This window comes from Corvus hawaiiensis, chromosome 4, assembly GCF_020740725.1.
Source record: "Corvus hawaiiensis isolate bCorHaw1 chromosome 4, bCorHaw1.pri.cur, whole genome shotgun sequence".
NCBI classification, from domain to species: Eukaryota; Metazoa; Chordata; class Aves; order Passeriformes; family Corvidae; genus Corvus; species Corvus hawaiiensis.
The window spans coordinates 19229224-19256980 of NC_063216.1; the positions used below are offsets into that span (position 1 = coordinate 19229224).

At 40.7% G+C, this 27757-nt stretch overlaps 1 protein-coding gene and 1 long non-coding RNA gene across 3 annotated transcripts; one reads left to right on the forward strand and one right to left on the reverse strand.

Annotated features, from left to right (window-relative positions):
• On the reverse strand, positions 1-26122 carry ARFGAP3 (ADP ribosylation factor GTPase activating protein 3). Of its 2 annotated transcripts, XM_048300373.1 has the most exons (16): positions 26042-26122; positions 20337-20455; positions 19789-19861; positions 17249-17380; positions 15743-15829; positions 14800-14881; positions 14452-14508; positions 13340-13386; positions 12117-12262; positions 9891-10016; positions 9333-9455; positions 6675-6812; positions 5870-5993; positions 4859-4949; positions 1582-1703; positions 1-934 (listed from the first exon to the last, which is right to left on the reverse strand). In XM_048300373.1, exons 1-16 carry the CDS (start codon positions 26108-26110, stop codon positions 917-919), a joined length of 1554 nt encoding a protein of 517 aa, XP_048156330.1. In that variant the 5' UTR covers positions 26111-26122; the 3' UTR covers positions 1-916. The 2 variants fall into 2 exon arrangements, with proteins under 2 accessions (XP_048156330.1, XP_048156331.1); XM_048300374.1 differs by lacking the exon at positions 14452-14508.
• On the forward strand, positions 26041-27557 carry LOC125324467. The gene is made up of 2 exons (XR_007202979.1): positions 26041-26126; positions 27362-27557. It is a non-coding gene; the product is annotated as an uncharacterized LOC125324467 (long non-coding RNA).
• The last annotated feature ends 200 nt before the right edge of the window (positions 27558-27757 follow it).

Consider the following 27757-nt stretch of genomic DNA (forward strand, 5'->3'; position numbering starts at 1 on the left):
TGAGTTCATATCAATTGTTTTTATTAGATATCAGCAGTTTACAAATCTGAATTAAGAAAATTACAGAACAGAATTAACTTGAATTCATTCTTGGTTGTACGGTTTTTTCTTTAAGGTCATAATAATTTTTATGCAGGATGTCATCAGCAATAAATTCTAGACTGTCTAAAACACAGCCCCACTATTTCCTTATTCAATAATTGATAATTTATCAAAAATCTAAGATTGTGCTGAACATTTTAACAAGTACTTAATTAACTACTCTATTAGGCCCTTAGTGTATTTCAAGGTTTTTTTTTCAAATTTGTACACAATACAGAATTTTTAAAAGCACTTAAGGATTCTATATTGCAATTTTTTTGTAACTTTCAAAATTTGGAATAAATAGACTGTTCCCACAACAAGGTGAAATCCACTGTTTAGTATTACCACATTTTCACTTCTCCACACTTCACATCTAAGCACAGAACCTTCTAGCTGGAATATTGTTTTAAACCACTAATTCCCCACCATTTTAATGCACATCCATTTATGACTTCAAGAGCTTTTACTTCCTGGCAAGCACAGGTTTAATTTAAGTGTATATTTTGCTACAGTCTACTAAACACCACCTCCTTCTTTCTCTTTCCTGCCTCACAGACAGAACCAGTAATAAAATAAAGCTCCAAATTTATCTAACAATAAGGTTGTTAAGAAATAAAGACTGGAAAGAAGGAAAGAAAGAAAAAGTGTATGCCATGTAACAAGCTGCTGCAAGATTTCTGCTCTGTCAAGATGAAACAGCACTCAGAAGAGGCTGACTCAGAAATCTGCACTAAGAAACAGGTGAAAACATCATCAGTCTTAAGGCAACCTTCATTTGAATCAGCAGAGTGACCACTTGTGTGCCTGAAGAGGAATCCTTCTTTAGCTTCAGTTAGGAACCATATCGATCCTAGAAAAGTAAAAACAACAAACCAGACATGAGTGGGTTTTCCATGGAAAGAAATCAGTTTTACTTCCATCTGTGCAATTAAATAGCAGCTGAACTCTTCAAGACTTTCAGAAAATTGACCAGTGCTTCCAAGAACTGGAGTTTAGGGTTGAATTCCAGGATAATCAGCCTGATTTTCAAACATCTGAGAGCTCCCAGTGACCTCATACAGAATTGCCAAGTGACTGGAGCATGAAACATGCTGGACACTGAGGCCAGGATGTCTTTTTTTGTGCAAAACATGGGTCAAAGGTCAATTAAAGAACCAACACAAGAGCTGGGCTGGATGATCACTGCAGGTCCAACCAAACTACTCCATTCAGGGTTAGGAACTGTGATGAGTTTAAAAACAGAGTGAAAACAAGTAACTTTCATGATGGGATTTTTTGTTTTAAGAAAAAAAAATATATCCTAATGAAGGTGAGCTAGCAAATACAGATTTATATTTTAAATGATAAAGATTTACAGTCTACTTTGAGAGGTCTACAGAGCTCAAAACCAAATTCATTCTTTCTCCCTAAAGATAAATCAGTGGCAGGATCCATGGTAGTAAATCGCTACAGAAAGACTTCAACTGATGGTTAGTAGACTGTGACATTTTTACTCACCTGTATAGATGTCATGACCCCATTAGCAAGGACAGAAAGTTTTCCAGCCATGGATTTCACTCCTTGTTTAAACTGAGCTATATCAGGAGCTGAAGGCAAGACATTGGTAATGTTGTAGCTTCCTAAAAGGAGAACACACACACGGGGAGAACAGTATTTTATATTAAAAGCATTATATTATTTATATTTATAGAAAAGCTTTTTTTTGTAAAAATATTATTTATATTTATAGAAAACTTTTTTTTTTTCCTCCCTGAAGTACAACATATGGATAGGAGCACTAGACAGAGATCTCAGTGTCTTAAATGCATCTTCCTCTGGATTGTTTTCAGGTTTTCATTAATTCCACCCAAGAGTGTCATCCTCTACACTCTGTATTCCCAGCTAAGCAATTCATGTTTGGATAGTAAATGATTTATTCTGTACTTCCACTCTGTGACAAAGTTGTTTTGTATCCTCAACAGCTGTTATCCCCTTGCAATTTAAAGGTGAATGCACTTCAGAGGTGGCTCAAGTGATGAACTCAATTTGTGTGCATGCATAGGGGTGATTTTCATGCTGTATAAACACACATATTTTGCCTTACTACATCTGAGGCTTGGAAAATTTCACAAAAATTACAGTAAATGCCAATAAATTAGGTTTTAAAACTCCAGATTAATGCTGACAATCCAGCCTTCCTTAAAGTCAATATATTTTGGACAGAGTTAGCACTGCTGTTATTATGGAAGGTGCAAGTCTACAAGTAACAGAAATCAAAGATAATTAATTAACTACTCTAATTGCACTCTAAACTAACTGCATGCTAAGTATTAACATGCCAGCAATTACCATCACCCATTCATTGGTGAAAATAATTACTGGCATGTCTCAATATCTGATACTGTCAAAGGCACAAATCAGAGTAAATCAGAATCACAGAACCACGATCACAGATCAGTCACAGAATGGCCTGTGTAGGAAAGCACCTGAAAGCTCATCTCATTCCACCCCCCTGCCATGGGCAGGGACACCTTCCACTATCCCAGGTTGTTCCAAGCCCTGTCCAACCTGGCCTTGGACACTGCCAAGGCTGAGGCAGCCACAGCTTCTCTGGGCAACCTGTGCCAGGGCCTCCCCACCCTCACAGGGAACCATTTCTGCCTCATATCCAATCTAAACCTGCTCTCTGTCACTGTGAAGCCATTCCCCCTTGTCCTGTCACTCCAGGCCCTTGTCAAGAGTCTCTCTCCATCTTTCCTGTGGGCTCCCTTCAGGCACTGCAAGGCCACAGTAAGGTCACCCCAAAGATCTTGGGAATGAACGGGGCTCCAGGGAGTAACCAGACCATTTTCCAAATGGAGACTCCTTTTAGTCTTTTCAACAGGGGTGGAGGAGGAAGACAGAGAAAGAGAGGGAACCTGTAGCTCCTCTGTCCTGGTAAATTAAAGGCACCTGCCTCCTGAGCAGGCTGGGACAGACCATCCTGGAGATAATTTGTTTCACCTAAGATAAAAAGCTGGTTTGAGCACAGATGCTTTCTTACACTCAGAGAAATTCCCCCTCCAATCCTTCAACCCAGCATGGGTTTATAGATATTATAGATCCTCTTTACAGATTATCTTCAAGATTCCTCTCAGACAGCCCTATCTCTGAGCTGTAATTTGGACTTCCTTACAATCTGTTCCACTCATCAAATGCTTCAGGCGTTTTTGTTACTAAAATCAGTGTCACAGAAATAAAATCTGAAGACATAAATAACCTGAGAAGCTCTAACCACTTCTCAGCCACAAGAATTCTCTCATCACTTGCTGGTTACGTTTGGTTGGTCTGAAAAAGTTCTTGTAAACGAGGCAGGAAAGCAACTCCTTTTCTTGTGGTTTCCTTCCATATCAGCACCTCCAAGTCAGCCACTTGACTTTCACAAGCATCAGGTTTGAAATAATGCAAAAAAGGCTTTTTCTTTCAGGCCCCTCTTTGGTTAAAAATCTCCTACAGCATTCTGTACAAAAGCAAGCAGCCCCAAACTATTCTACCCTGACATCTCATCAGTGCTCATAAAAGCAACTTTAGATGGAAAGGATGTTTTATCTGGGCAAGGACCGCAGAACTACAGCGGTGTTTTTGTTGATAGTGTCCTGATTGCCTTTATTTTATGGAACTAAAATAGTCCGGGCATTAATTCAACACCAGACACACTGTCAGTGCAGTAACATTTCTCCAAGAAGGGCCACTGTCAGGTGACAGTTTCTCGGGTGAGGGGTGTAACAGAGACAGGCAGGAAGGGAAGTTTCTGTACACTTGATATAGTGTGAATTTATGACACCATGTTGCAAATGCTCTTTCAAGTGGCTACAGCAACTTACTGTGATTTCTGCTTGATATCTTCTTCCCTCTTTAACTAACTTTTCGCATTTCAAATTACTAAACCGTTTTTTTACATAAGCAACTAGTAACAGGAGTTATTTCTCTGCTAGTCAGTGTATTCAAACTTGCTTTCAGGGGATCAAACTAAACACTTGTTTTGGGGTTTTTCCCTCCTATTTGAATAATTACTCACAGATTTCAAGTTCTTCAGTAACTCTTTCCAATTTCTTCCTAAGTTAAGGAATGAAACTCAACTGATTAAGCCTATAAAATGTTCCAGTATTTCCCACCTTTTCTATTGCACATTATTGCACAATCCAAGAAGTGTTGGAAAGAAAACAAGGGGCTTCTTTTCAGTCAATCTAATCTTTCTCCCCTTCTGATTGGATGCACTACACTCTCCAATGTGAGGTGTTCCAACAAATCTTTGAAACAGACAAACCAAGTGAAGATTTTCCTTAATAATTTTGCAAGGCCAGAGGTAGAAGCTAATATCCCACTGGATGGATATGCCATGCAACAGATTACACGGGAATTTCAAGTCCACTAATATTTTATTAATGATTTTTCCTAGATCCACTATTATTATGACAGCTAATGAGCTTCTTATGGTAACTGATCAAAAAAACTACCTGAGAGTCCATTTAGGTGTTACCTCATTGGAATATATTACAGTTTTCCTTTGATAAAAGTTATTTACAAAACAGTCGTGTTATTTGCAACACACCCCCCCAGTATAAAATATTGAACTTACACAACCAAAAACCACAAAACCTGAAATTTAAGGGGTTAGTTTTTAAACAATGACTGCACCTGCCATGCCTGTTTGAGCTATTAGCATTTTGCTTGCAGAACACAGTGATAATTGTGATTAGAAGCAGAGTCAGGGCCTGCATTCCCCACATGCTCCAGCTCTCACTCTGATCTGTACCTGTTGGTTGTTTTCTCTGGTCTTCAAACAGGTCAGCTGAACTTATGGATGTGCTTCCAGAAAGCCTTTCTAGCCGAGCCCTTGCTTCATACTGGGAAAGAATTGAGAATAAAATGGAGTTCAGCAGTTTGCTGCCACCTTTTGAGGTCATGTCAGATAATGTGAAAGACTACAGACATTTACAACTGAAGTGGACCATACTGAAAGCTGTGCCCATTTCACTTTTCTCTTCACTAACACTGAGTTTGTCACCATCTCATTTCTGAGTTACCCAAGAGTGACTTTTATCATTGCAACACCAAGGGTCCCACTCGCTGTTAGTTACCCTAAAATTGCTGAAAAACTATGCAACCATTAAAAACAGTAACTAAAAAATGTGAAATGGAGGGGAAAGCACTGCAGTTAACATCTTGCTGACCCTTCCAACCCCATGACACTTTTAAGTCAACTTTTTCCAAGTTCCTTGCAAACAGTAATTGTATTTCTTACATTAATATTTACACTGTTAATTTTTCACTAAAAATCTGCATCTCACCTCCAAAATGCAGCACAGTATTAATCTGTTTTTATTCTAGGCTGATTCAACTCCATGCAATTCACTGAACAACTTATTTACTTGGTTAGCTTTACAACATTATTGATGTTTTTATGTAACAAATACAGGAAGATGTTTTAGCAGTGGTTTGTTGGCATCAGTTTGGGTATTTAGAAGAAATTAAGCCTGATTCTATCAAAATTCAGGAGTGCTGAATCACAGTCTACCACTTCTATCAGAAAAGAATGATGGAGGTATGGTCCTATGTGCAACTGCAATTCCCTAGAACTAAATTCTAAATCATCAGGAATTTGTTCTATCAAACAAATAATCAAGGGGACATAATTCTATCAACTTAGTAATTCTACCAATTTTTCTTACTATTCATTGCCTTCTCTCTGATTCACAAGAAGACCATTTTTATAGTCAAAGACTATTTTAACATTCAAAAGTACTTATCACTGCTTCCTACTTACATCAGCCTGATCTTGCCTTCCAAAGTACATGTCTGATGAAATGGCTTTGACATTGCCAAATTTTTTCTGTGCTTCATCTGTGTTTGCAGAAGGTTCATATTCAGGCTTACGCCGAGATGCAGGCCTGGAAGGAAAACAAACTGCATCAGGGAGAGAAACTTCCTTCACATCATGGCAGAAGGAAAGGAATCAAACAAGAAGCACTAAAGTGCTCAAACTGTATTTTACAGGTTAATGAAAAGTATGGTTTAAAGTAAAAAGAACAGAGGCAGAAAACACCAACCAAGCACATAACCCCCCCATTCTTGTATTTTCTACTTGGTTACAAAGATAAAAATACAGCTGTCATAGAGGAAAGATATTTTTTATCATCACAATCCGACCTGCTGTTTGTGCCTCCAGTACCTGCATCCTCAGAGCTGAACACGCCAGATTTTCATTCATTTGTTAACAAGGTTTCCTTTGATTCATCACACAATGAACAAAGCAGGTACGTGCTCAGAACAGGGCAAATATTTGAGTTTCTCCCCACGCTTTGTCTACTTCCTCTTTTGCTGGAAGTGTTTGGGAATTACCTCCAGTACATGGACTGAACAGCTCTGAGCACAACAAACAGTGCTTAAAATGTAAGAAGTTCAGCTTATGAAAGAAGTTCAGTCAGGAGTTCCCTTGACTGCTGATGGAAGTTCTGGCCAAATTCTCCTTCCATAGACTGAAAAAAATCCAACTACTATGACCAGGACTCAAATCACATTAACACACCTGGGCTTTCTGGACAAAAATCAGTTTGGTTTTCTTGGTGTACCTGTCTGAAAATCCCGTGCTTTTTGAAGTTAACAATATATCAGTGTCTCTACTATTATTTTCTTTCTTCCAAAAAGCATCTGAATTGTCATCCCATTTAGAGAAAGTGCTGCTCCTCAAATCTGAAGAATCATAGTACCTAGAACAAAAGAAGAAAGAAAAACCTATTGAAAAGTCAGAGCTTTGTTACTTATTGAAAAGTGGGAATGTATTTGCTTGTTGTTGGATAATGACTGCTATAGTAAGTGCTCACTAGCAAGTGTGTTTTCACCAAAATGACAATTGTCAGTGAATAATCTGGATTTCACAATACTGCTTTAGCAGCTTTGTACAGTTGAATTCAACAGCTCAGAACAGGAAACAAAGACTTTGTTCCTGGTTCTCCATATTTTTTAAAATCAAAATATTAATAACTTGTGTGTTTTGCAGCACATTTTATTAAAATTAAATGCTAAAAACATATTTCTTGAAAGTGAGTCTTAATTTGATAAAACAATCCTCTCTTGCACATCAAAACTGCAGGGAAAACACAAAACAAAGAAAAGGAAAAAAAAATGAAGCATGTTTGTCAGTTCTGGTAGGTTATTTGATCTTCTCCCCTTTTGATTACCTCCACATATCTCAGCATATGTGGGAAGTATTTGAGAAAGAATAAACCACCAAAAACTATTAAAATGCCAAAGATTAAGATTTCCCTTTGTGCTTGAAGATATTTACCTGAAGTTTGGCTATAACCAGGATGGGGAGAAAGATGATCAAAACCATGAGGGGATAGAAGAAAGGAATCACTCAGTAGATCTAGATAGAATATTAAAGTCTGCACCTGCATTTTGTGAAAAATACTTTTAAAAAAGAAAGTTCTCCATGTTTGCACTAGGAATGGTCAGGCCAATGGTTTTTGCAGTTTGTGAGAAATGTGACACCTGCAGGAGCAAAGTCTGAGCACCGAGCACAGAAAATATGAGGGACAGGTCTGGAATGAACTTCCAAAAAGCAGGAGTCTCTCTCCTGACAGACAAAAAGAAACCACAGCAATTTTATAAATTCCATAATAACAATCAATCAAGGTGGTTTTAAGGATTTGAAGCTTTCCAGTCTCACAGTGGCCACCAAAACCACGGCATTGGGCAGCGGCTGCATGAGCTGATTTGAGTAGAAGTGTTTATTTTCTCTAACCTTCCCTCTCAGATTATTGTTGCTTTGCAAAATACTTCTTCAGTATTTGGGGTGGGGAGAGAAAGACAAACTGCATTTAACAGAAAATAACATTTTACATTGTGACACTAATAAAGATTTTATTAACTGTAGCAAAAGCAAAAATCAAAATTCAGGATTTTCAGAGGCTTCAATTATATGTCTAAACTTTGAGACCTTTAGCTTGCTTAATTCACTTATCAGCACTCTAATATCCAGTATGATTATTTTGCTTTTGGGCATATACTAAGATGATGCTAAAGCTACTCCGCCTCTATTTCAAAGCCACAGCTTGAAATAAAGGATAATAATACCTTTAACAAGTCCAAATCTGACTGTTCTTTCTTTAAAGAGAATGAACTTCTGTACCAACTCCAATTAGATCCTCCCAGCTCTAACCAGAACAAGAAGAGCAAGGAACAGCCAGGTTACAATTATCCTCTATTCACTCAACCACCACACATTAAAAAGCCTCCTCCATAATTCATCCTTTGCCTGCTGGTAGCTGATGAATAATTTGAGAGCAGTAACTGTGCTGTTCAGGGAGCCAACAAGGCAAGCACTGAAATGCTATGTTTTATTACAAGACTGCTGCCACTTTCCTTGGGCCCACATTTGTATTTCTGCTGCAGTGATTGCACTACAAAGTAGTGACACAAAAGCCTTTGTGCTTTTATTTGCCTGTCTACAAGCAATTAGGTACAATTTCTCATGTTTCTGTGGCACGCATCCAATAAAGGCAGTTTATGAAAGCAACACCTGTTTATACTCTCAGTCCAGAAAACAGCTGGTGCATTACAATTAGTGCCTGTAAGATTTAATTATTTTTCTTCTCTAAGAGCAATATTTTATAATTTGCATTGCATTCATCCTCTGATAAAAATTTTTCCAATTAGTTTTTGCTTACATTTTATGTTCAGATACATAAAAGCATCTGAAATAGGACTGCAGACACCTACACTACACACCCAACACACACCACCTCGAAAAGACTGAAGTTTTTGCATTTGGCATGCAGACAATGATGTATCTGTAGTACCTCTAGTATCAGACTTCAATGCTTGTTTAATTTGAAGACAGTAGCACAAGAAAGAAAAAAAAAAAGGAATGAACACAAGTCATTGTGACAAAATATTCACTGGATTTGGAATACAGCAAATTTAAGTTTATATGGCAACTGTCTGTGCAAGCAGAGACTAGACTCTGGACAAGATAAAATCTACAAACATGTAGTTCAGACCACCTTCCCAACAAAGCTACCTCCCCTTCTTCACAAATCCATCTGTCACTGAGGCAAAGCCAACTTTTCCACAACGTTTCTGGTTCAGATGTCCCCTGAAAACATGCTGGGCATGTACGCAGGTTAAAAACTGCCTTCACTGCAGCTTTCAAAAATACTGTGCACATTATTATGGAACCTGCATGTGCTTCTAGGTCCATCCAAAATCAAAAGTTTACAGAATACCTTGAGCTAGAAGAGAAATAAGAGTCTTCCACATCATCCATGTACTTCTTCTTCGGCTTCGCAATTGCGGGTGTTTCCTGCTCTATTGTTTGCATATCTGAGGTGACTGAGTGAGAAATACCACTGGGGACAGGAAGAAAACAAGCATGTAAAGAGATGACAAAGCTCACACCCTAAAAGGAAAAAAGGAATGAAAGCCCAAATCCAGTTTCTGAAGCTTGCTGAGAAGGCCCAAGCTATACACACATTTAAGGAAGGAGGAATTAAACAAAATAAAGGAAAGCCTTGGAAAACTGTTGTTCTCTCAAACAGGGGCAGGACTTCTGAACACAAAGCCCATTCTGACAGCTGGAAAACACAATTTAGGTTGACCTCTGTCTGGCAGGTTACAACTTAAATCTATCAGAAGCTCCCCTTGACAAAGAGAAGGTTTTTTGCTGATATTGCTCAAGTTTCCATAACATGCTTTAGTCCATTTCTTCATTTCCTGAGTAAAATGAGGGATAACTGCATAAAACCACAGAGTATTTCAAATACAGTTTCCAGAACTTCACATACCTCCTGTTGCTGCCCAATCCCATGCCAAGCCTCTCCAGTTCAGCTTTCTTCTTACCAGAGAGGTTTAAGGTTTCTTGTCTTGCTTTAATATCAAGATCTCTGTAGGCCAACCTCAAAGATGATACACTGGAACAAAACACAGTTACCAGAGAAATGTCCAATGCTACACTGAATGACCAGCCCAGGAAGAGTAGTAGAACATTAACAATATTTATTGCAGCACTGCATTTTCTAAAGTCTTCCCTTAAGGAAGATCTTGGCCCAGCTATGTCTCCATCCCTTACCTCTAAACCATCTTACTATTTTCCACTCATACCAGTGCAGCAGAGACTTGAGGTTTTTCATCTTGGTTACAGAACTGCAGAAATACTGCCTAAATTTAATTTGTCAGGTCAAAAGGGATACAATTTTTATTGATCTTAATGAGCAACTCAGCAATATTTTAATTCTTAAGTCTCAACTGGCATGAAGTACAAATGAACTATCAGAGGAAAGGCAAATGAGATTTAGGATGCTGCTGGTAGACGTGCTGCAAAGCAGAAAGGAGTAACTGGTAACATCTACCCAGCACTTCAAGTAGAAAGATCAGCAGCCCTTCTCAGGAAATCTATTTTATGAACATCAAAATTTTATCTGCTGTTGATTAAAACAAATGGGGATACTGATCAAGTTTTTACAAGTAATTTCAGCTATCTATTCTTGTCAGTGCACAGCAGAAGATAAGGAAATTGTGTACCAATTTAAAATCACATTTAAAGTCACAAATCTCAGAACTCTTCCTCCTTCTAAATACTAAACTACAAAAGAATCACTTCCATTCCTGCCACATAACAAAGTCATAGTGAATTAATTTAGGAAAGCTTATTACTCAAGCTTTTAAAATTAAAACCACCACACAAATTAGTTGGAAGCAAATATAGTTTTAGCAGAATTCACCCTTCCCTTTAGTTTGGTATCTGCTGCCACCTACAGTCAAAATTCCCAAATAATAATCTCAGGGAAATACAGTTCTCTTGCCTCCACTGGGACTGGATCCATAAACTCAAGTGTTATGTGCATCCTTTGTGTTTCCAGGCATTTCCAGAGGGTTTTGGCTACTGCAGAAAGGTTGCAGAACTTTATTTAAAGTTGGCTTGGATCTATTTAGATTTTATACATTTCCGACACAAAACCCAAGACACTGCTTGGGACTTTCTTCCAAACTAAATTATACAATCAAAGACAATACTGATAAAGAATAATAATACATGAATAATCCTTTTTTTTTTGATTATTTAGTTGTTACTTCAGAGTCTCTCCACTGGTAGTTCTTGGCAATCACCAAGAACCATGATTTTGTGGTTAAAATACTTCAAATGATCCCTTTGCAATTGGTATTTTTAGTTCAACCAAAACATTAATTTCTGCAAGGACAACATAAAAGTGAGCAAAAGGAATGGGGAGGAGATTATAGACCAAAGGCCTTGGTACCATGAGAAAAAAGTGATCCTGTAATTATGTAATAATTCAGAAAATTTCTTAAAAGGTTATAGGAAGGATTCTCTAGCACTTGAGAGGATGTTAAGCTCTGTAACAGTAGAAGTGTACGCTAGCCAACTATTTATTTGTCTAATTTTGATGACAACTAATGAAATATTAAAAACCAAAAGCACTTAGCAGAAGAATGTGGAAGGAACCAGGAACAGCATGTGAGCTTTAGGGCTGAGTATTTATTAATTAAGGTGGACAAACAGATTCAAGGCCTCACACAGAATTATTCAAAGGGGTTTGGTGAAAATGAAGGCAGTTCCAGTATAAATCAGCTGAAAATTTCATCAGGCAAATCGAGACATACTTAAACTCCCTCTGCTCTTACCCAGTAAGTACAAGTTAATCTGAATATTCCCTATGCTCTTGGAAAGACTGTTTTAAACAGAGTTCACCACGTCAAAACAAACTAGGTAACTAGCATAGGGTAAAAAAAATTCAAGAGTCAAGAGTCTTCTTAATACTTAATTTTCTACAGTAAATCATCAACTGTAGAAACATATATTTAATAGCCAAAAAAAGGGCACTGGGGGAAATACTGCTTGGCTCATCTTAACCCCACCTGTTTGGGCATTTTTTTAAAGTAGGAGCTGAAGTTTTATTGGCATATGCTAATCTGTGGTAGTATTTAAAATGCTGTCAATTAGCTCACTAAATTAGGCTTCATGGTTTACCATTGCATAATTAATTCATACTTACAGTGGCTCTTCCTTCTCAGTTTTCTTACTACCATGAAGATCCTCTTGTTGCTTCATTTTATCTACAGCTTGTGCTTGTTTTTCAATCTCACTGAAGCTTTGGCTGCTCACTTTTTGGGCTCCCAAACCACCTTTTTTGGCACCAAGCTGGAATTATTGAAAAACAAAAAACCAAAAGCCTGAATATTGTAACTGAGACAACCACCTCAGCTGACCTAACAGCCAGATGTGAAAGCAACAGCAAACACTACACCCTGTCAGGGAGCATGTGCAGACAGCATGGAAAATCTGGAGCAGAGAAAATACTTCTTTTCATGTTTTGAACTTCAAAATTCTGCTTCTACTAATTCTTCTTACAGTGAAGTCCCACAGAAAAATGGAAGTATTGCAGTTTTAATTGTTCAGAGATTGGCAGGCTCAAATAAATATAATACACTGAACAACTTTGGTTTCTTTGGTTGTATAAGAACACTATAATATATTCTGTTGCAATGGAACCATTATCAGATTTAAAAACCACTTAATACTGCAAATATGGATACGATGTTGCTGACTCAGATGGTGGCACAGCCCTCAAACTGCGGCTCTTAGTCTCCTCTGTGTTTAAGTCCTCACCTACAAAACTGCAACAACAATAAATTTCACAATGCATTTATCTTCACCTTTTATTGCTTTAAAGCCTTTATGTAAAAGCTCCAGGCCATGCACACACAGATCACAAACTGTACCTGCACCTGTGAACCCAGTTCTGTTGTTCTCACTGGAACAGATCTGCACAAACCGCTCTGAATAAAAAATTCCTCTTGGGTATTAGGGCCTTCTAGTGGCAGCACAAAATCACAGGATTTCATCTAAATGATCTGCTCAAATAAACCTTCAAAATCTTTTGTCCTATAGTAGCCCAGACTTAAAAGGAGTGACTCCCTGCAACATGCTGTCACCCTGACAGCCCACAATCGGGGTGGCATTAGGGTGACTATCAGGGCTGTTTTCTTGAGTTGCAAGAGGCACACATTCAAAACTTAAGCTGTCTTCCTCAGTTTTCCGGTTCCTTGAGCCATCATTCTGAGACACTCACCTCTCTTCATGCCTTTTTGCAGAGAGCAGATGCTAAGAAAGTGCTAAGACCCCAACCAGAAGCAAGTCTGTAAACTACCTTTAAACTATCTCGAAATAAATGACCTGTAATACAGTTAAAATTACTCATTGTTTATATGCACTTACCCCCTTCTTAGCTTGATTTGGCTTCTTTTTTATAAAGGTGGTGTTCTCTGCAAAGATTAAATGTACATTACTTAACATACAATTTTTATTAATTCCAGAACTGCAGAAGAAAATTTCAACAGTATCAACTTTAAAATAGTTATTATTTTAATGTCTTTCCACACTGAGGGGCTGAGATACTCAACTGAGCTACAGAACAGAGATGTGAGTATCTCCAAGAAAATGTGGGGAACTACCTTTGATTGGCATCTCTTGAAAATATGCAACAGAAATAAAATTACAGCTCAGTTGTCTGTTGCAGATTCCCGCTAGTCAACAGAACAGGAGAGCAGGACCTGCTCTTCTGTGTCAGACTTGAGGTCCACCTGACCTCATATCACTTCCAAGATGAATTTTTTCCTGGCTAGAAAGGCATTGGCTGTGTTCAAACCCACCAGTGACACACATAAAACATACCTGCCTCATTAGATATCACAAGCATTATCAACAGCTCCTACTGGCTGCCTGTGCACACAGAAAAACTACTCTGAGCTTGGGTGGAAAGGGGCATACACAGAACAGAGATTCTTCCCATAAGACAGAACTTGTGATGTCCAAACCAACTAAGAAAAGCACTTGTTTTAGAAGAACGTGTGTTAAAGGTGCAAATGAGAAAAGCAGGAAGTGCATCCAGTGAACTTTTTTGCAGTCTCCAGCTCTAAAAAAACCCAAACCTAAATAAAAACAGTGAAGAAGACCATACCTGCCTAAAGCACTGAGTTAGGCCCAGCCAGCACTTCTTTACTACCCCTGTGCTGCTGAGAATCAACACTTCATTCTCAGACACCTGGCACTGCAGGACAAGCCTCAAAGTGACAAATCACTGATGTACTTGATTCTATTCTATTTCCATCAGCTTTTTTTCCTTACTCACAGTATGATAAACTGCTCAGTGTTAAGTGTAAGAGTGTGGGCATTGAAGTTATTGCATTAGCAATACAGGATTTTTTTCAGTCCAAGTTTTCATGTTCAGATTTCTGAAAAGGGAGCAAAATCTATTTCCACAGCTCTTCCCAGGGAGACATTCCAAAGGGATATTTGGGTTCCCTACACTTGCTGCTCTCATTCATTACCTAATGCAGGCTGTGGGGATGTGCTAAGGCCATCAACACTTGGTCCATGTTCTGGTCCTAAAAGGTAAAGAATAACAAGGGTAAGAATATCAGAAGGCTCTTTAGAATGCATGAAGTTACTAAAACACATCAAACACATCTCACTGTACTCAGGGTAGTGCCTGGCAGATACACCATAGTGTGGTATTTCCATCACAGCTTTCCCAGTCACTAAAAGAGCAGCAGGCACCCCAAATTCTTGTGTTATTAGCATGGTTAGGTTATTTAGCTGTTAAAGCAGGGTAAAAAGAGACTAAACGAAGAGAATCAGAAAAATGCAACTTCCTGTTAACCAAGAATCAGTCATACCTTCACAGGATTCTGGAATGTTGTCTGAAGTTTTGTGCTGGAGAGAAACTGGTTCTGGTAAAACCCACTCTGTGTCCTTTGCCTTGGGAAAAAAACACAAAATCAAAAGTGCACAGAAAATAGAAAGAAAATAGAATACAACAAATAAATATGAGCACTGAGCTAAAGACTGCCTAAGCATCACTGCTTTATTAATACTGAATTCTTATGATTACAGCTTTTAGGATTAAAACCTGTACTCAGAAGGCCAGCTATTAAAATTACGAGAAATTTCTACCTTTACGGAAAACGAGATGGTTTCAATCCACTCCTGAGCACTTTTATTTCCCCTCTCAGGAATTCTGTTTACCACATGTTTACCATCAAAACAAATAATACACATTTTAACTGTGCTTTACATTTACATTCATTTATTGTATGCTGGATCATTTATTTACATACAATCACCACACCTTCTCCCCACCAGAAGCTCTTGCACTTTCCATTTTCTACACACTTCATTTTTGATTGTGAGCAGTCCTCCCAACATTCCTGGTGAGTCCTCCCACATCCCCCTCAAGAGGCAAGTTTGTGACCAGGTCACAACAAATGTTTTAAGAACTGTTACACTTTGCTGACTGAAAACCCAAGGTATAACACCGTATATTTATATCAGAGCACTTCCAAGCAAGAAATCCTAGCTCCAAGTGGAATTGTTATGTCTACAAAAAAATAGGTTTTCATTCCACATTTAGTAACTATTTGGGTCATTTAAAATGATCATCTTACAAAGTGGTTCACATCCAGGAAGGATTCTGAGACTCAGTGAATGAAAAGCAGATAAATATTAACTCCCTGACCTACCTTTCCTCGATAAAGTTTTCTTTCAGGGTTTAATCTTCACCACAGAGCTCACAGTCAACCAAAGTGTTTAGAAAGGAAACAAGAATTAGGTAATTTGTACCTTGGTAGAAACATGGGATGCAAAAAAATCCTCCTCCTCTTTGTTGTGAGGTGATGCTGGTGGCATTCCACACCCATCTGTCCACAGCTGAAATTAAGGGACAGAATTTTACAGGTTAATTGCATGAATGTATATTTTTCAATTGCATTAATCTTAAAACAACTCTGCTTTGTTTTCAGGTTAAAAATGTATTGATTTTTTTTCTTGTCCATAATTTTCCTTAAAAATTTATCCAAGGTTCAGTAGATGACATTCCCTTTTTTATTAAATTCATACATATTTCATGTGTTCCTGGTGGACCAGCCAAGAGCTTCGAGCAAAGCCAGATCTCAGGGCTGGGGGCCCCAGAGTGCCACAGGAATGCAGGACAGGACTCCAACCTGTGATCTGCACTCCAACATTACTCACAGGCAAATCTTTTCTCATGGCTCCTCCTACTCCATGCAGGAATAATAACCTCTGTCAGAAAGGATACTGAAGGTACAAGCTCACCTCACCATTCAACAATCAGCTCTATCAGTAAGTCAGAAAAGGAATTTTTTAACAGGGGAGGGGATGGTTGGTAATAAATGCAACTATCTGAATGATTTACTTCAGTAATTTAAATAGTACGCAATCATTTAAGTTTGCAGTGCACAACTAAAAATATTTACTAAGTATTTACTGAATTTTTCAAATAATTAGCATCAAACAATTGAATGGAATCTGTAACTGAAACAAGATCATCACAGTTTGTCAGAGTCATTTGGGGAACTGAACATAAGCTTAGATACAGCACATTGTATTTACTTGAACAGATTTCACATCTTAAGCTGTTTACTAAGTCAAAAGAAATATTCTCTGAACTTGATAATGTGAACTACATTGTCCATAGTATGAATAATAAAGAATGATCCATTAAATTTCATGCTATTTGAGGCACAGGTAAGAGATAAAAAAACAAGCCTTCTTGCTTTTAATTTCCACTCATCTGATCAGCTTCAGGTGTACCAGTCACAAATTTCAACCACCTGAATTAAGCAATGCAAACATGCCTTCTGTGTATGAAGAGAATTGTTGCTGAACTTATTTAACACTTCAGAAATCACTTCTGGATCCTTCGCTTAACTCTTGTCAGCAACCTAACAGTGTTTTGACAGCTTGCATGAACTGCCTCAGCATTTCTGATGGAGAGCATCAAGTTCTACATAACTTGCTAATTTTCCCAGATATTATTTCTGTAGGGAAAAAACAAAAATATACATACCTACCTGTTCAAGAAAAATCCCACTTAAATCACAAATACTCTGTAGTTACTTCTATTACAATTTTTCATGCTGTACTTCTCTAAATATTCAATTCCAGATAAGCAAAAATAAAACCACTACGTGGTGCATGGAGAAATGGCCACGTTATCTGAAGACTGATAATCTTCTGTATTACTGTTCAGAAATTTAAAGGGACTTTAGAGGGAAAGAAGGTGAAGCTTTTCAGGAATCTCCAGGGCTCAGGACACACACTACTCACATCAGTACCGTGCTTTCTCGTGGCCTGTGTCGCAAGAGATTTAATCTTCTCCTTGTACAGCTGAGCAGCACGACTGTTGTACTTGGCATTGGTGTCATTGGTTGTGCACCCATGTTGGTGGAAAAAAGCCGACTGGGAAGCAGAACACAGAGAATGCTGTGAGGAACAGGTTTAAAAACTAATGACATTTGACACAAAAGTAAATTGCAATGCAGCGAATGACTCTGCTCCTCTGCCTAAATCTGATCTTTTAAATTATGGAGTCTAAGTAATCTGCAAAGTACAAAGAAAACTCCACGCTGGCAACTTCTTTATATATAAATAAAACAGAAAAAACCCCAATACATTAGTGGGATGCTTTAAGAGCATACACAAACGCAAGCTTCCATTATACACAAAGAATCCTTGCTCTGAAATCAAGTGATTAAGTGGAAGGAAGAGGTAAAATTAATTGCTAGTAGCTGTGCTTCACAGCACATTCCTAATGTTCTAAAAGGCATCGTTTGGCTTCATCTCTGTCAGGCTGGAGAGAACAATGTATGTTCAACAGTATCAAAGTGAGTGTAACAAAAATGGTCCTTCTTCAAAAGGAAGGTGTGTTCATGCACACATCTATGTGCCCAGGTATGTTTATAGGCTTGTGTGTTTATATAAAATGAATAAATGAAGAGTGTGCATTTCTGCACGCAAATATATACACCTGTTAACTTGGTGCTCAGAACCCTAATTCCAATTACCGTAGAGATTTAATCTGAAAGCAAAAGGAATAAGGACACTTTGGATTTTCTAGCTATCTAAAACACAGCAGGAAGCTCAGGACCACTGTTATCCAGGATTCAGCATCATCAGGCAACTACAGAACACAAATTATTGATGTTAACCTAGCAATGCTTCTCGCCAGTAGTTAGTAAAACTAGAATTTGGTATTTAACTGGAACCAAAAGGGAATGGCTTTTTAGTGCCATTAAAATGAAAGCGTTAATTTTACTTCAAATGTCCAGACAATTTACCAATCCGGTTTTTCAAGCTCCGAGTATTAATCCTCTGAAGCAATCCAAACCAGACCACAGAGAATTTGAGGTATTTGGGGAGTTGCTGAGGGTATATTGCACCTCTTGGTACAATGTATGATAGGAAACAGTGATATCCAAGCAGGAAGACAAAACCCCACAAAATTAAACAACAAAGGTTTGTTGTTACTCTTCTGCTAATAGGCTTTCTAAGATTAACTGAAGACTTTTTCAGACTTTCCCATCTCTTCTTTCCAACTGCCTCAAACCCTTTACACAGCAAAAGTGACATAACTTAATCAAAGCTTTTAAGCATTTGGGTAAAAAAGAAACTACTTTTAACGTGAAATCTCCCTCTTCTCATTAGTCAAAACTGTGATTTTTATGTATTAAATGGCATAAAAAACTTGATGAGGGCACTCATAACAGCAGTACTAACATGGAAAGGAGTAACTTAGCAAGGACAGGCAGAAGAAAAAAAGGGAGAAGACACCATGTAACTGCTCAGATCTGTAAGCCTAAGACAGTGACTTGCTGCATGCCAAATTCAATGAAAAATATTTGACTGGAAAATACAAAAGTGGAAAGTAAGTAATAATGACCCTGAACTCAGCATTTTTTGTATGTAAATAGGAAAAAAAATTATGAAAACCCTAAAGACTTAAGGAAAGATTGTTAAAACTGTCAAGGAAAAGACTATGGAAAGCAAGCTTGGGGGAAGCTTCTCAAAGCAACAACATTAAGGGCCAAGCACAAATGAAAAAAGGTAAGGGATAAGCACTCAGTTAATTAGAAGAAAAGAAGAAATTGCTTTTGGAAGTTGCATGTTCCCACACTGGGTGGGCCAACTTAGGGAAGCACTCTCAGTTATTTGTGGAAAAAACTGGGAAAAGATTGCCAAAGAGCTTACAAAAGAAAACAAAAAGGGAGATTGAGAAAAGACAGCTGTCAACAGAATTTCAATTTACAAACACATTGTATAAGTACACAAAAAAAATCAAGTTGAAAGCAACAGCCAATATGAATTGGCCCAAACCATGACACTGCTAGTCCCCCTCCAACAATGCAGCATGTCTCATCTTCAGTGCTAACTCAGCTGAAGTCAGATCTTGATTCCAGGGTGACTTTTGGCAGTTCCATGGCTTTTGGCATGTTTTTTCAGGAGCCATGGAAGGAATGATGGTCACAGGAAGGGGCTATAAGCTTGGTTTACAAGCCATCTTTCAGCAGCTGTCTAAATTAGACATGTACTGACAAGGAATCTGATCTGGCCTTTTCAGAGATTTTCATCACGGACTTCTAAGAAAAAAACCCCAACATTTTCAGGTTATACCAAAATGGAAAAGCTGCAAGAATGAAGGATGAAACCAGCATCCAGAGGAATTCTTTAAAAATGAAGGGGGGGGCCATAACAAAGAAAAAGGACTTGAAAAATAAGAATACTCCCAGGAAGAGAGGCAGTAAGGACAGACAACATTTTCCAAGCCTACCAAGTTTCAATGTGCAAAGCAAACACTCGGGAGTACGTACAGCGTTTGCATTTCCTCCAACCTGCATGCATCTCAGCTGGAACCAGGACCAATTGGAATCCAGTTCTGTAGACCTAAACACAAAGAAATGTTTTTAGTGTTACCTCCAAAGCCATTTAAAATCACTCTGTTTTTTTGCCAAGTGTTTCTCCCCTCCCCCCTTCCTTTTGCAATCTGTAGTTATTTATCAGACCCCAAAAGGCCCTGAGTCAGCAGCTGGGACACTCACCTGGAATGGGACAAGATCAGGGTGCAGATTTACTGCACCAGCTGTCTGCCTGAGCACTACCCAAGTACCAGAATCACAGAATTGCTTGGCTTGGAAGGGTAGAACTCAGGTGCCACCACAATGAGCTGCTTCAGGAAGCAAAGCCAGCAAATTGAACACAATTCGCAAGAAGCTATCAGATACAGCAAAAGCAACACGAACACTAAGAAGGTTTCAATCAGAAGCTGAAGGAAGAATGGGTCTTCCTCTCTGAGCAGGTATGTGAACAAACAGAACTATTAAAAGATGACTTTTACTGTCAAAACTCACCAAGTACTTACCGAATGAAGCTCAAGTGAACGCCAAGGGACCGGTGGGTCCCTGAGCAGTCAATACAGAGAAACACTCCATAGGTGATGCTTGCCCAGCTGGGGTTCTTTGCTCCACAGTCAAAACACACCTTAAAGCAAACAAAGATCAGGAACAGGACTTGAGCATAACCAGGCCTTATACCACTGTAACACCCCTGCAGTGATCCAACTTCATTAACTCATTCTTACAGCGTTTGTTGACATGACAACTCCATCCATCCTAATTTTAAACATCTAAAGAGGAGTTACACAATCTGCCCACACAACTCCATTCCTCCCCATTTCCAATTATAACCAGTGTACACAGGTTGAGAAACCAGGTCAGAGAACTCCCACCAGCCTAGTTCAAACACATGTTTAACACAACACTTCCAGCACTGCTGGAATAGGAAAGTGTTTAAGAAATACTTCCTGAGGGCAGGCTCTCCTCATGCTGCACATGTGAGTCCCCAGACGGTATCAACAGGACTAATGCCATCATTATCTACTTTCCTATATTTGAAACCTTGACCTTCAGGGCTAGCCATGGCAATCCAGCTGTGTGAAGAAAGCCTCTGAGCACTGCTTATCCGGCAGCCTCTGCAGACATTTGCATGATTCATCACACACCACCTGCCACATCAGCCTTTCCACTGTCTGTGTCACGCTGGTTAAAAAGCAACCAGGTCCACAACTACTGCATGGATAAACCCAGGAATTCCCTACCCTCTGCCAGCACACTGGACCTCTAACACTCAGCTAAACAACAAGAGTCGTGTCTGCGTATGTCTTACACACTCTGCAGGTCGGCAGACCACAACTTTCAAGTCCTTTTTCAGCTATTCTGAGTTTTGTGCTTCCTTGACCAAGGAAAGCAAGAACCAGAAAAAAAATTATCTGATACAAATCAATTATCAAATGCAAGGAACACCACAACTTCAAACAGGGACAGCTATTCTGAGTTAATGCCATGTGTACACATCTATTCCTGTATGACAGGACTTTATCTGATCAATGCTTTTTCAAAGGTATCTGCAAAGGCTGCACAGAAGTATTTTTATAGTAAAAGCATCCACCCATAGGTACAGCCAGAGCCATCTAATAAGAAATAACTCCACAGAGAGATAAGCTTTTACACACAAATTGACAGCATTCCAATCTGCAACTTTATCCTTTAACATCCTCCTATAAACTTAATGCATCCTCAGATAGCAATGGAAGTTCTAGCTACATGCAGATATAAATAATAAAGTTTATTCCAAGTCAGGTGGGGACATATTGAACACCATAAATAGGCCACAGTGCTTCCAGCACCTCCTTGCCAAGCAGAATAACAAAATAAAAATAAAATTAAGAAGTCTTTTTGCCAGAAACTCCCTCTGTGCAAGTGGATAGAGATTTTTGTCTCATTTTTTTTGTACTTCCACAGCAAACAAGCCCTGAGTCTGGGCTCAACTCATGTCACCCATCATCCACCCAAATTAATTTCAACTACATGCCCAGGAGCAGTTTGAAGCTAAACTCCTCAGTTTAATATGGGTCGATTCAGCTTGTGCAGTCCAAATTTATCAAGCACAGTCCACCAGCAGATCCAGCATTAACTGTTCCAACAACTGAACATTTTAAGGGTGAGCTTCAGTTAGGTAATGACTGGTAACACAGACAGAAAGCACGGAGATCACAGCTTCTGCATGTTCAAGTCCTGCCTTTCCCTCTCAACAGGGACCCAACATTCATTAATGTTAGTTATATATCCCACTCCTGTAGGTGGAAATGGGGCATTCACTGGCATACAGCAGAAATGAAAGCTACACAGAATGTGTGACAACAGGAGGGGTTAGAGGGAGTCCCTGAAATAAGCTCATGTGGAAGAATGACACAGAGCGAGTGAGGGAGAAAGAAGAATGAGTAAGACTCCATGCCATATTCTAAGAAAACACACAGCCTAAGTAATCAGAACTTGTTCTTTTTTCCCCCAATTCTTTGAAGCAGTTCCTTTAAAAAACCATGAGACTCATCTTCATTTTAAATTGACTATTTTCAGGCTTTTTCTTACAAGGCCAAAGGAGGATGGGGACAACAAAAAAGGAGAAGATTCTGCTTGAAACCAAAGCCAACAAAGCAGCCCTGGTCTCACTTCTGATACAGGAGAGCAAAGCTGACTTACAGCTGTAAGTCTTGTGGAAATTCCTTGGAGTACAAATGGGAAACAAGAATCTGGAGTGAGTGGTTAAAAAAACCACCCATGTTTTTAAAAGGTCAGTCATAAACATACCTGAAGATTCTCCTCCTTTCCCTTTCCTTTCCTCCAGTTATAAGCACCTTGTAATTTCAACATCTTAAAGTCAATTGCATCACCTCGGAGTTGGCTGCCACAGCTCAGTATCTTCACTCACACAGGAGTCCCTACCAGACACCTGTGGAGACTATTCACAGCTACAAAAATGTACCTTTCAGGATCGAGATGCAAGCAGGAACATCCAATTTTCTTGTGAAAGCAAAGAAGGAACAGCTATTTCCATCAATGTTATGCAACAGAAATAGATGCATGTTTCATTAACATTTAGATTAATTTTGCTTAGTTTTCTCAATTTTTAAAGTGCTTCCCACCACATAAATTTTACGAAGAATCGGGGGAAGAAATTAAAATCAATTTCAGAGCCACCCCATGAAATTGTTTCCATTTTAAAAACAGACAAAGTGTATTTTATGTAGAGATTTAGGAGCGACTAAAATATCAAAATACTGATTAAAAATAAATTTGAAGCATATGCTTAAATACTCTAAGTGCTTTCAAAATACGCTTGCATGCTTTTTGTTTATTTTGTGTCAAAGCACTTCACGACAGTGTGGATTCAGTAAGAGTCACTTTGGAAAAAGCCAGCCAAAGACCTGAGATGTTCGTATGAGAGCACAGAGATTTGGGTATAATCCACAGCAAGCAGTCACTAAATCACAAAACATCTACATTATAAATAAATAAAATATTGTCATTGGATATGGAAATTCAGTAATGAACAGCTGATAGAAATACTATTTTTGGCACAAGGAGAAGAGGTGAGTGGGTTCAGCAAGATCACGTATCCCTGAGGTCAGGGTTACACAGAGACCTCTACACTTTGAAGCTCCACACCTTGCCATTCCCAGGCTGTGGATCCAGCTGCCTGAACACTAACCCAGCTGGAACTCAGGAGGCAGTGCCACACTAAGCCAAGGTGATCTAAATCCAAGCAGCTCCTCTTAGATACCAGCCACTGTCCCCAGATATGCTTTCCTTCTTCTCTTGCATCAGCACTAATAATCCCAGCTGCTGATCCTGCTGCGAAGCAGCTCTACGTGGGCACAAGGACTCAGAGCAAAGGTAGGGCCACCTCACAGCACAGCCACCTGGCCAGGAATGCCAACACCAGGGAGGGAACTGCAGTGCTGGCCGCGGGAAGGCAAGAGGACTGCCCGCTTTGGAAGTGTCATGATCTCAAAATGACTTCAGGGACACAAGATAGCAGAGTCCATTCTGGGGCAAAACCCAACAGACACAAACCACACCCACAACAATAACAAAACTCAACTACTGAAAAAATACCAGCACAACACGCACACCCGGGAGTCCAAGCAGAGACAGGAATACCATCACCAACCAAAGAAAAGAACCAGGTGGAAAAGAATGAAAAACCAACATTCTCAGAGGAATAGATCTATGACAGAATAAAAGAGACTTTCAGCAAAGCCTGAGTGTGCAAGTCTTCAAAAGAGCTGAGCTGTAAAGCTCAAACACTCCAGTTAACAATATCAAGTAGCATAAGGACTATGAGCAATTTTATGGGTACAAAATACATTCTACTTAATAACTGTAACATGCTTGTTAAGTCATCAGGCAGCTGATCACCAGTCTGCTGTCACCAGGCAGCTCTAAGTTTTGTAACATCCAAAGACACCAAGAAGTCAAAACCTCCTCATAAAGGGAACTAACATCAAACTACAGATGTTAATTTCAAGACAATTATTCAAACATCACTTTCAACACACCATAACCCAGAAATTACACTGTGCATTTATTTAAATGAGAATTCTTTTCCTAAGCTCATGTGCATTAAGAACTACTGCAGAGCACCCAGAACAGTGTAAATGCACATGCCTGCCTAGAGCAGGCAGTTCTTCCCAAACCCTACACATAAACTGCACAGTTAAAGCGAATTACTAAGCTTTTAATACAGAACCCTTTTCAATATTTGCACTTTCCCATGTCTTTCTTCCCCAGCAAAAAAAGACTTACAAATAAAAGGGGCAGGCAGACTGCTTAAGAAGAACACAACAGAAAGGAAACAAACAAGATGTAATCAAACAGGAGAGGAGAAACTGATGGAAGAAACAACTTTTACTTAAGGAGAATGGTCAGACAGACAGGCATGGGAGAGTTGTGAGATCTGAGCTGCTGTTTTCCACTCTCCCTCTCTGCCTTCTCAGGTCAAACCAGACCGGGCACCACCGCATTGTTCTCGAGTTCTCTGTGCCTGAGCCACTTCTCTGCCACTGGCCCACAGTGAGCGGCAGCACACATTGTGCTAATATTGCTTTGTCAACACTGAATTTCTGTGTAGCATCTGACATGAGGAGACAGATACACCTGAGCAACCACAGGTACCATATCCACCTGATTAAATCTAGCTGGGTAACAAGGAGACCAGCACAGGGGAACTGCTCGAGGCGCTCCATGCTTGCCAGGCAGGGGCAGTACTTTTTAATTCTCCTATGATCCCAATACACAAAAAGCATCACAATAGCCCTAAACGACTCAGTTTTCACACATAGTGCCAGTGAATTTCAGGAGCTTGTAAGAGATCTTCTCTCACCCTCGTTGTTGGGACTAGGACCTTTCCTTGATAAACTTTTTACCCCATTGCAAAGGCAAGTTTTAAGAATACTTTTGTCAGAAACTGAGAGCTCACCTCTGAGCTCTGCTTTCTGAGAAACCACACCTGTACAGTCGTAATGAATTGTGTTCTAAGAGTGGAAGTCAGTTTTGGACCAGAGACAGACATCTGGATTCCTATTCCCAGAAAACAAACCCAACGTGTTTCTTCTTAAGGGTAATCCATAGTTTCCTGGTGGGTGTCTATTTCATGTATGTTCTCAGCGTACATCGCAAAGCCAACACAAACAAGAAGCACAGAGCAGCTGAAGGCACTTGTGCCGCGTCACCTGGCCAGGCACCTTTCCCAGCCCACACCTTCACAACACGGAAAAACCCACCTGAGCACAGGACAAGCCCACTAACATTAAAGAACAACAAACTTTTATCACTGCAGAAGCGGCTGTGCCCCTCCGTTGGATAATAAAAAAAAGGAGGGGAAAAAAAAGAAACACTCACTCAACACTACGTTGTGGCTGGTGGGGAACTTGTTTTTGTGCCCAGCGGAGCTGACCCTCGCAGCGGACCTGAGGTACCCGGTGGGGGCCGCACCTCCCTCCCCAGGGGCTCATCCCTTCGGGATGCAGGACCCCAGCCGGAGGGACGCGGGGCAGGCAGGGAAGGGCTCCCCGCTCTCGGGACGGCCACCCCGGGGACCCGCCGGGCCTTTCCGTGCTGTCCCGGGAGGGACGCGCCGGGCTGCGGGCCCCGCGCCTCCCCCGCCCCGCCGGCTGTGCGACGTGTCACCGCGGCGGAGCGCTGCCCGCGGCCCGGCCCGGCCCCTTACCTTGTTGGTGGGCACGGAGCGGAGCCGCTTGAAGATGGCGGCGATGTCCTGCTTGCTGGGCTCGCACATGGCGCCGGGGGAGCCGGTAGGGCCGCCGGGGGAACCGCGGGGGAGAAGGGCCGGGTCTGCCCGCGCCGCCGCTCCCGGGACGCTCCGCCCGCCGCGGCCGGGCCGGCCCCGCGCCTGGCGCCAAGGGGCGGTGCGGCCCCGCCCGGCCCGCCCGGTTGCCGCGGAGACTGGAGCGGAGCGAGACGGCCCCGGGGTGCGCGGGGTGAGGGGGCTGCTGGCGATGAGGGGAAACCCGCAGCCACCGCCTGCGCCCTGCACAGAGTCACTGGAGCGTTCGGGTTAGAAAAGACCCCGGAGATCAGCGAGCCCAACCCTTGAACGATCGCCACCGTGTCAGCCGCACCATGGCACTGAGTGCCACGTGCATCTTTCCAACAGCTCCAGGGATGGGACTCCACCACCTCCCTGGGCAGCCCGTTCCGATATCTAATCGCCCTTTCCATGAAAAAAGTCCGCCTTATGTCCAAGCTAAACCTTCCCTGGCACAGCTTCAGACTGTGTCCTCTCGTCCTGTCCCTTGTTCCCTGGGTGCAGAGCCTGACACCCCCCTGGCTGCCCCCTCCTGTCAGGGAGTTGTAGAGAGGGAGAGGGTCCCCCCTGAGCCTCTTTTCCTCCAGGTTAAACACCCCCAGCTCCCTGAGCCGCTCCTCATCAGACTTGTGCTCCAGCCCCTTCCCCAGCTCCGTTCCCTTCCCCAGACTCACTCCAGCCCCTCAGTGTCCATCTTGCAGTGACAGGCCCAGAACAGGACACAGCACTTGGGGTGAGGCCTCACCAGTGCCCATGACAGGGGACAGCCACTGCCCTGGTCCTGCTGGCCACACTGTTGCTGACCCAGCCCAGGAGCCACTGGCCTTCTTGCCCATCTGGGCACACGCTGTGGACCAGCAGCCCCAGGCCCTTTCCTCTGGGGCTCCTTCCAGCCGCTCTTCCCCAGCCTGGTGCTGCTGGGGGTTGTTGTGACCCAGGGGCAGGACCCAGCACTTGGTCTTGTTGAACCTCATTCCTATACCCTCAGCCCATTTATCTAGCCTGTCCAGGTCCCATGTCATGGGATGTGGGAATGGGAATCAGCCCCTCTGAGACCTCCATGAAATTTTTTGACTAAACTAGGAGGCCTGACATGATGATGAAAAAGGCCAGAAATAATAAAACCCTTTTTGTCCTGTCTCCTTAAACTTCACAAAGGAATAGGCTAAGAGGCCAATATTCAGGAAATTACTATAAAATCAATAAAATTTTCCTCTGCAGGTCATCACACACCGTAAAAACCTGAGGGGTGTATGACCCAGGGTACCTGTGAGGCTGTTGGCTGAAGACATTTTCAAGCAGAAGAGTAAAAGAAATGGACCTCTCTGGACATAGCAGTCATGTAGCCTTCCTCTGAGATAGAGTCATATTCAACTATTAAAAAAAATATAAGATTATTAAAAGTAATATTGGCATATTTGGTTCTGACACCCTCACTGATTGCTTTGTGTACCCTCACCTTGTTCTATCTTCCACTGCCCATCTAATATTTCTAATATTCTAGTATTTCCAAATGTCTAGTCTCAGGCTTTTGCTTGTGTCTTGGGTCTAATTTCTGGCTTTATGGATTTTATGTCCTACATTTTTGAGGAGGGGAGGACAAGGGTAAGTCTGAAA

What these genes read in the sequence shown, in the direction of transcription:
- ARFGAP3 (XM_048300373.1), bottom strand. Translation starts at nt 26,110, where the DNA reads ATGTGCGAGCCCAGCAAGCAGGACATCGCCGCCATCTTCAAGCGGCTC. An exon ending in CATTCCAGAATCCTGTGAAG is followed by an intron (nt 14,509 to 14,799) that starts GTATGACTGATT and finishes TTTACCTTTTAG; the next exon opens with GACCAGAACATGGACCAAGT. An exon ending in CAAATCAAGCTAAGAAGGGG is followed by an intron (nt 12,263 to 13,339) that starts GTAAGTGCATAT and finishes CAATAATTCCAG; the next exon opens with CTTGGTGCCAAAAAAGGTGG.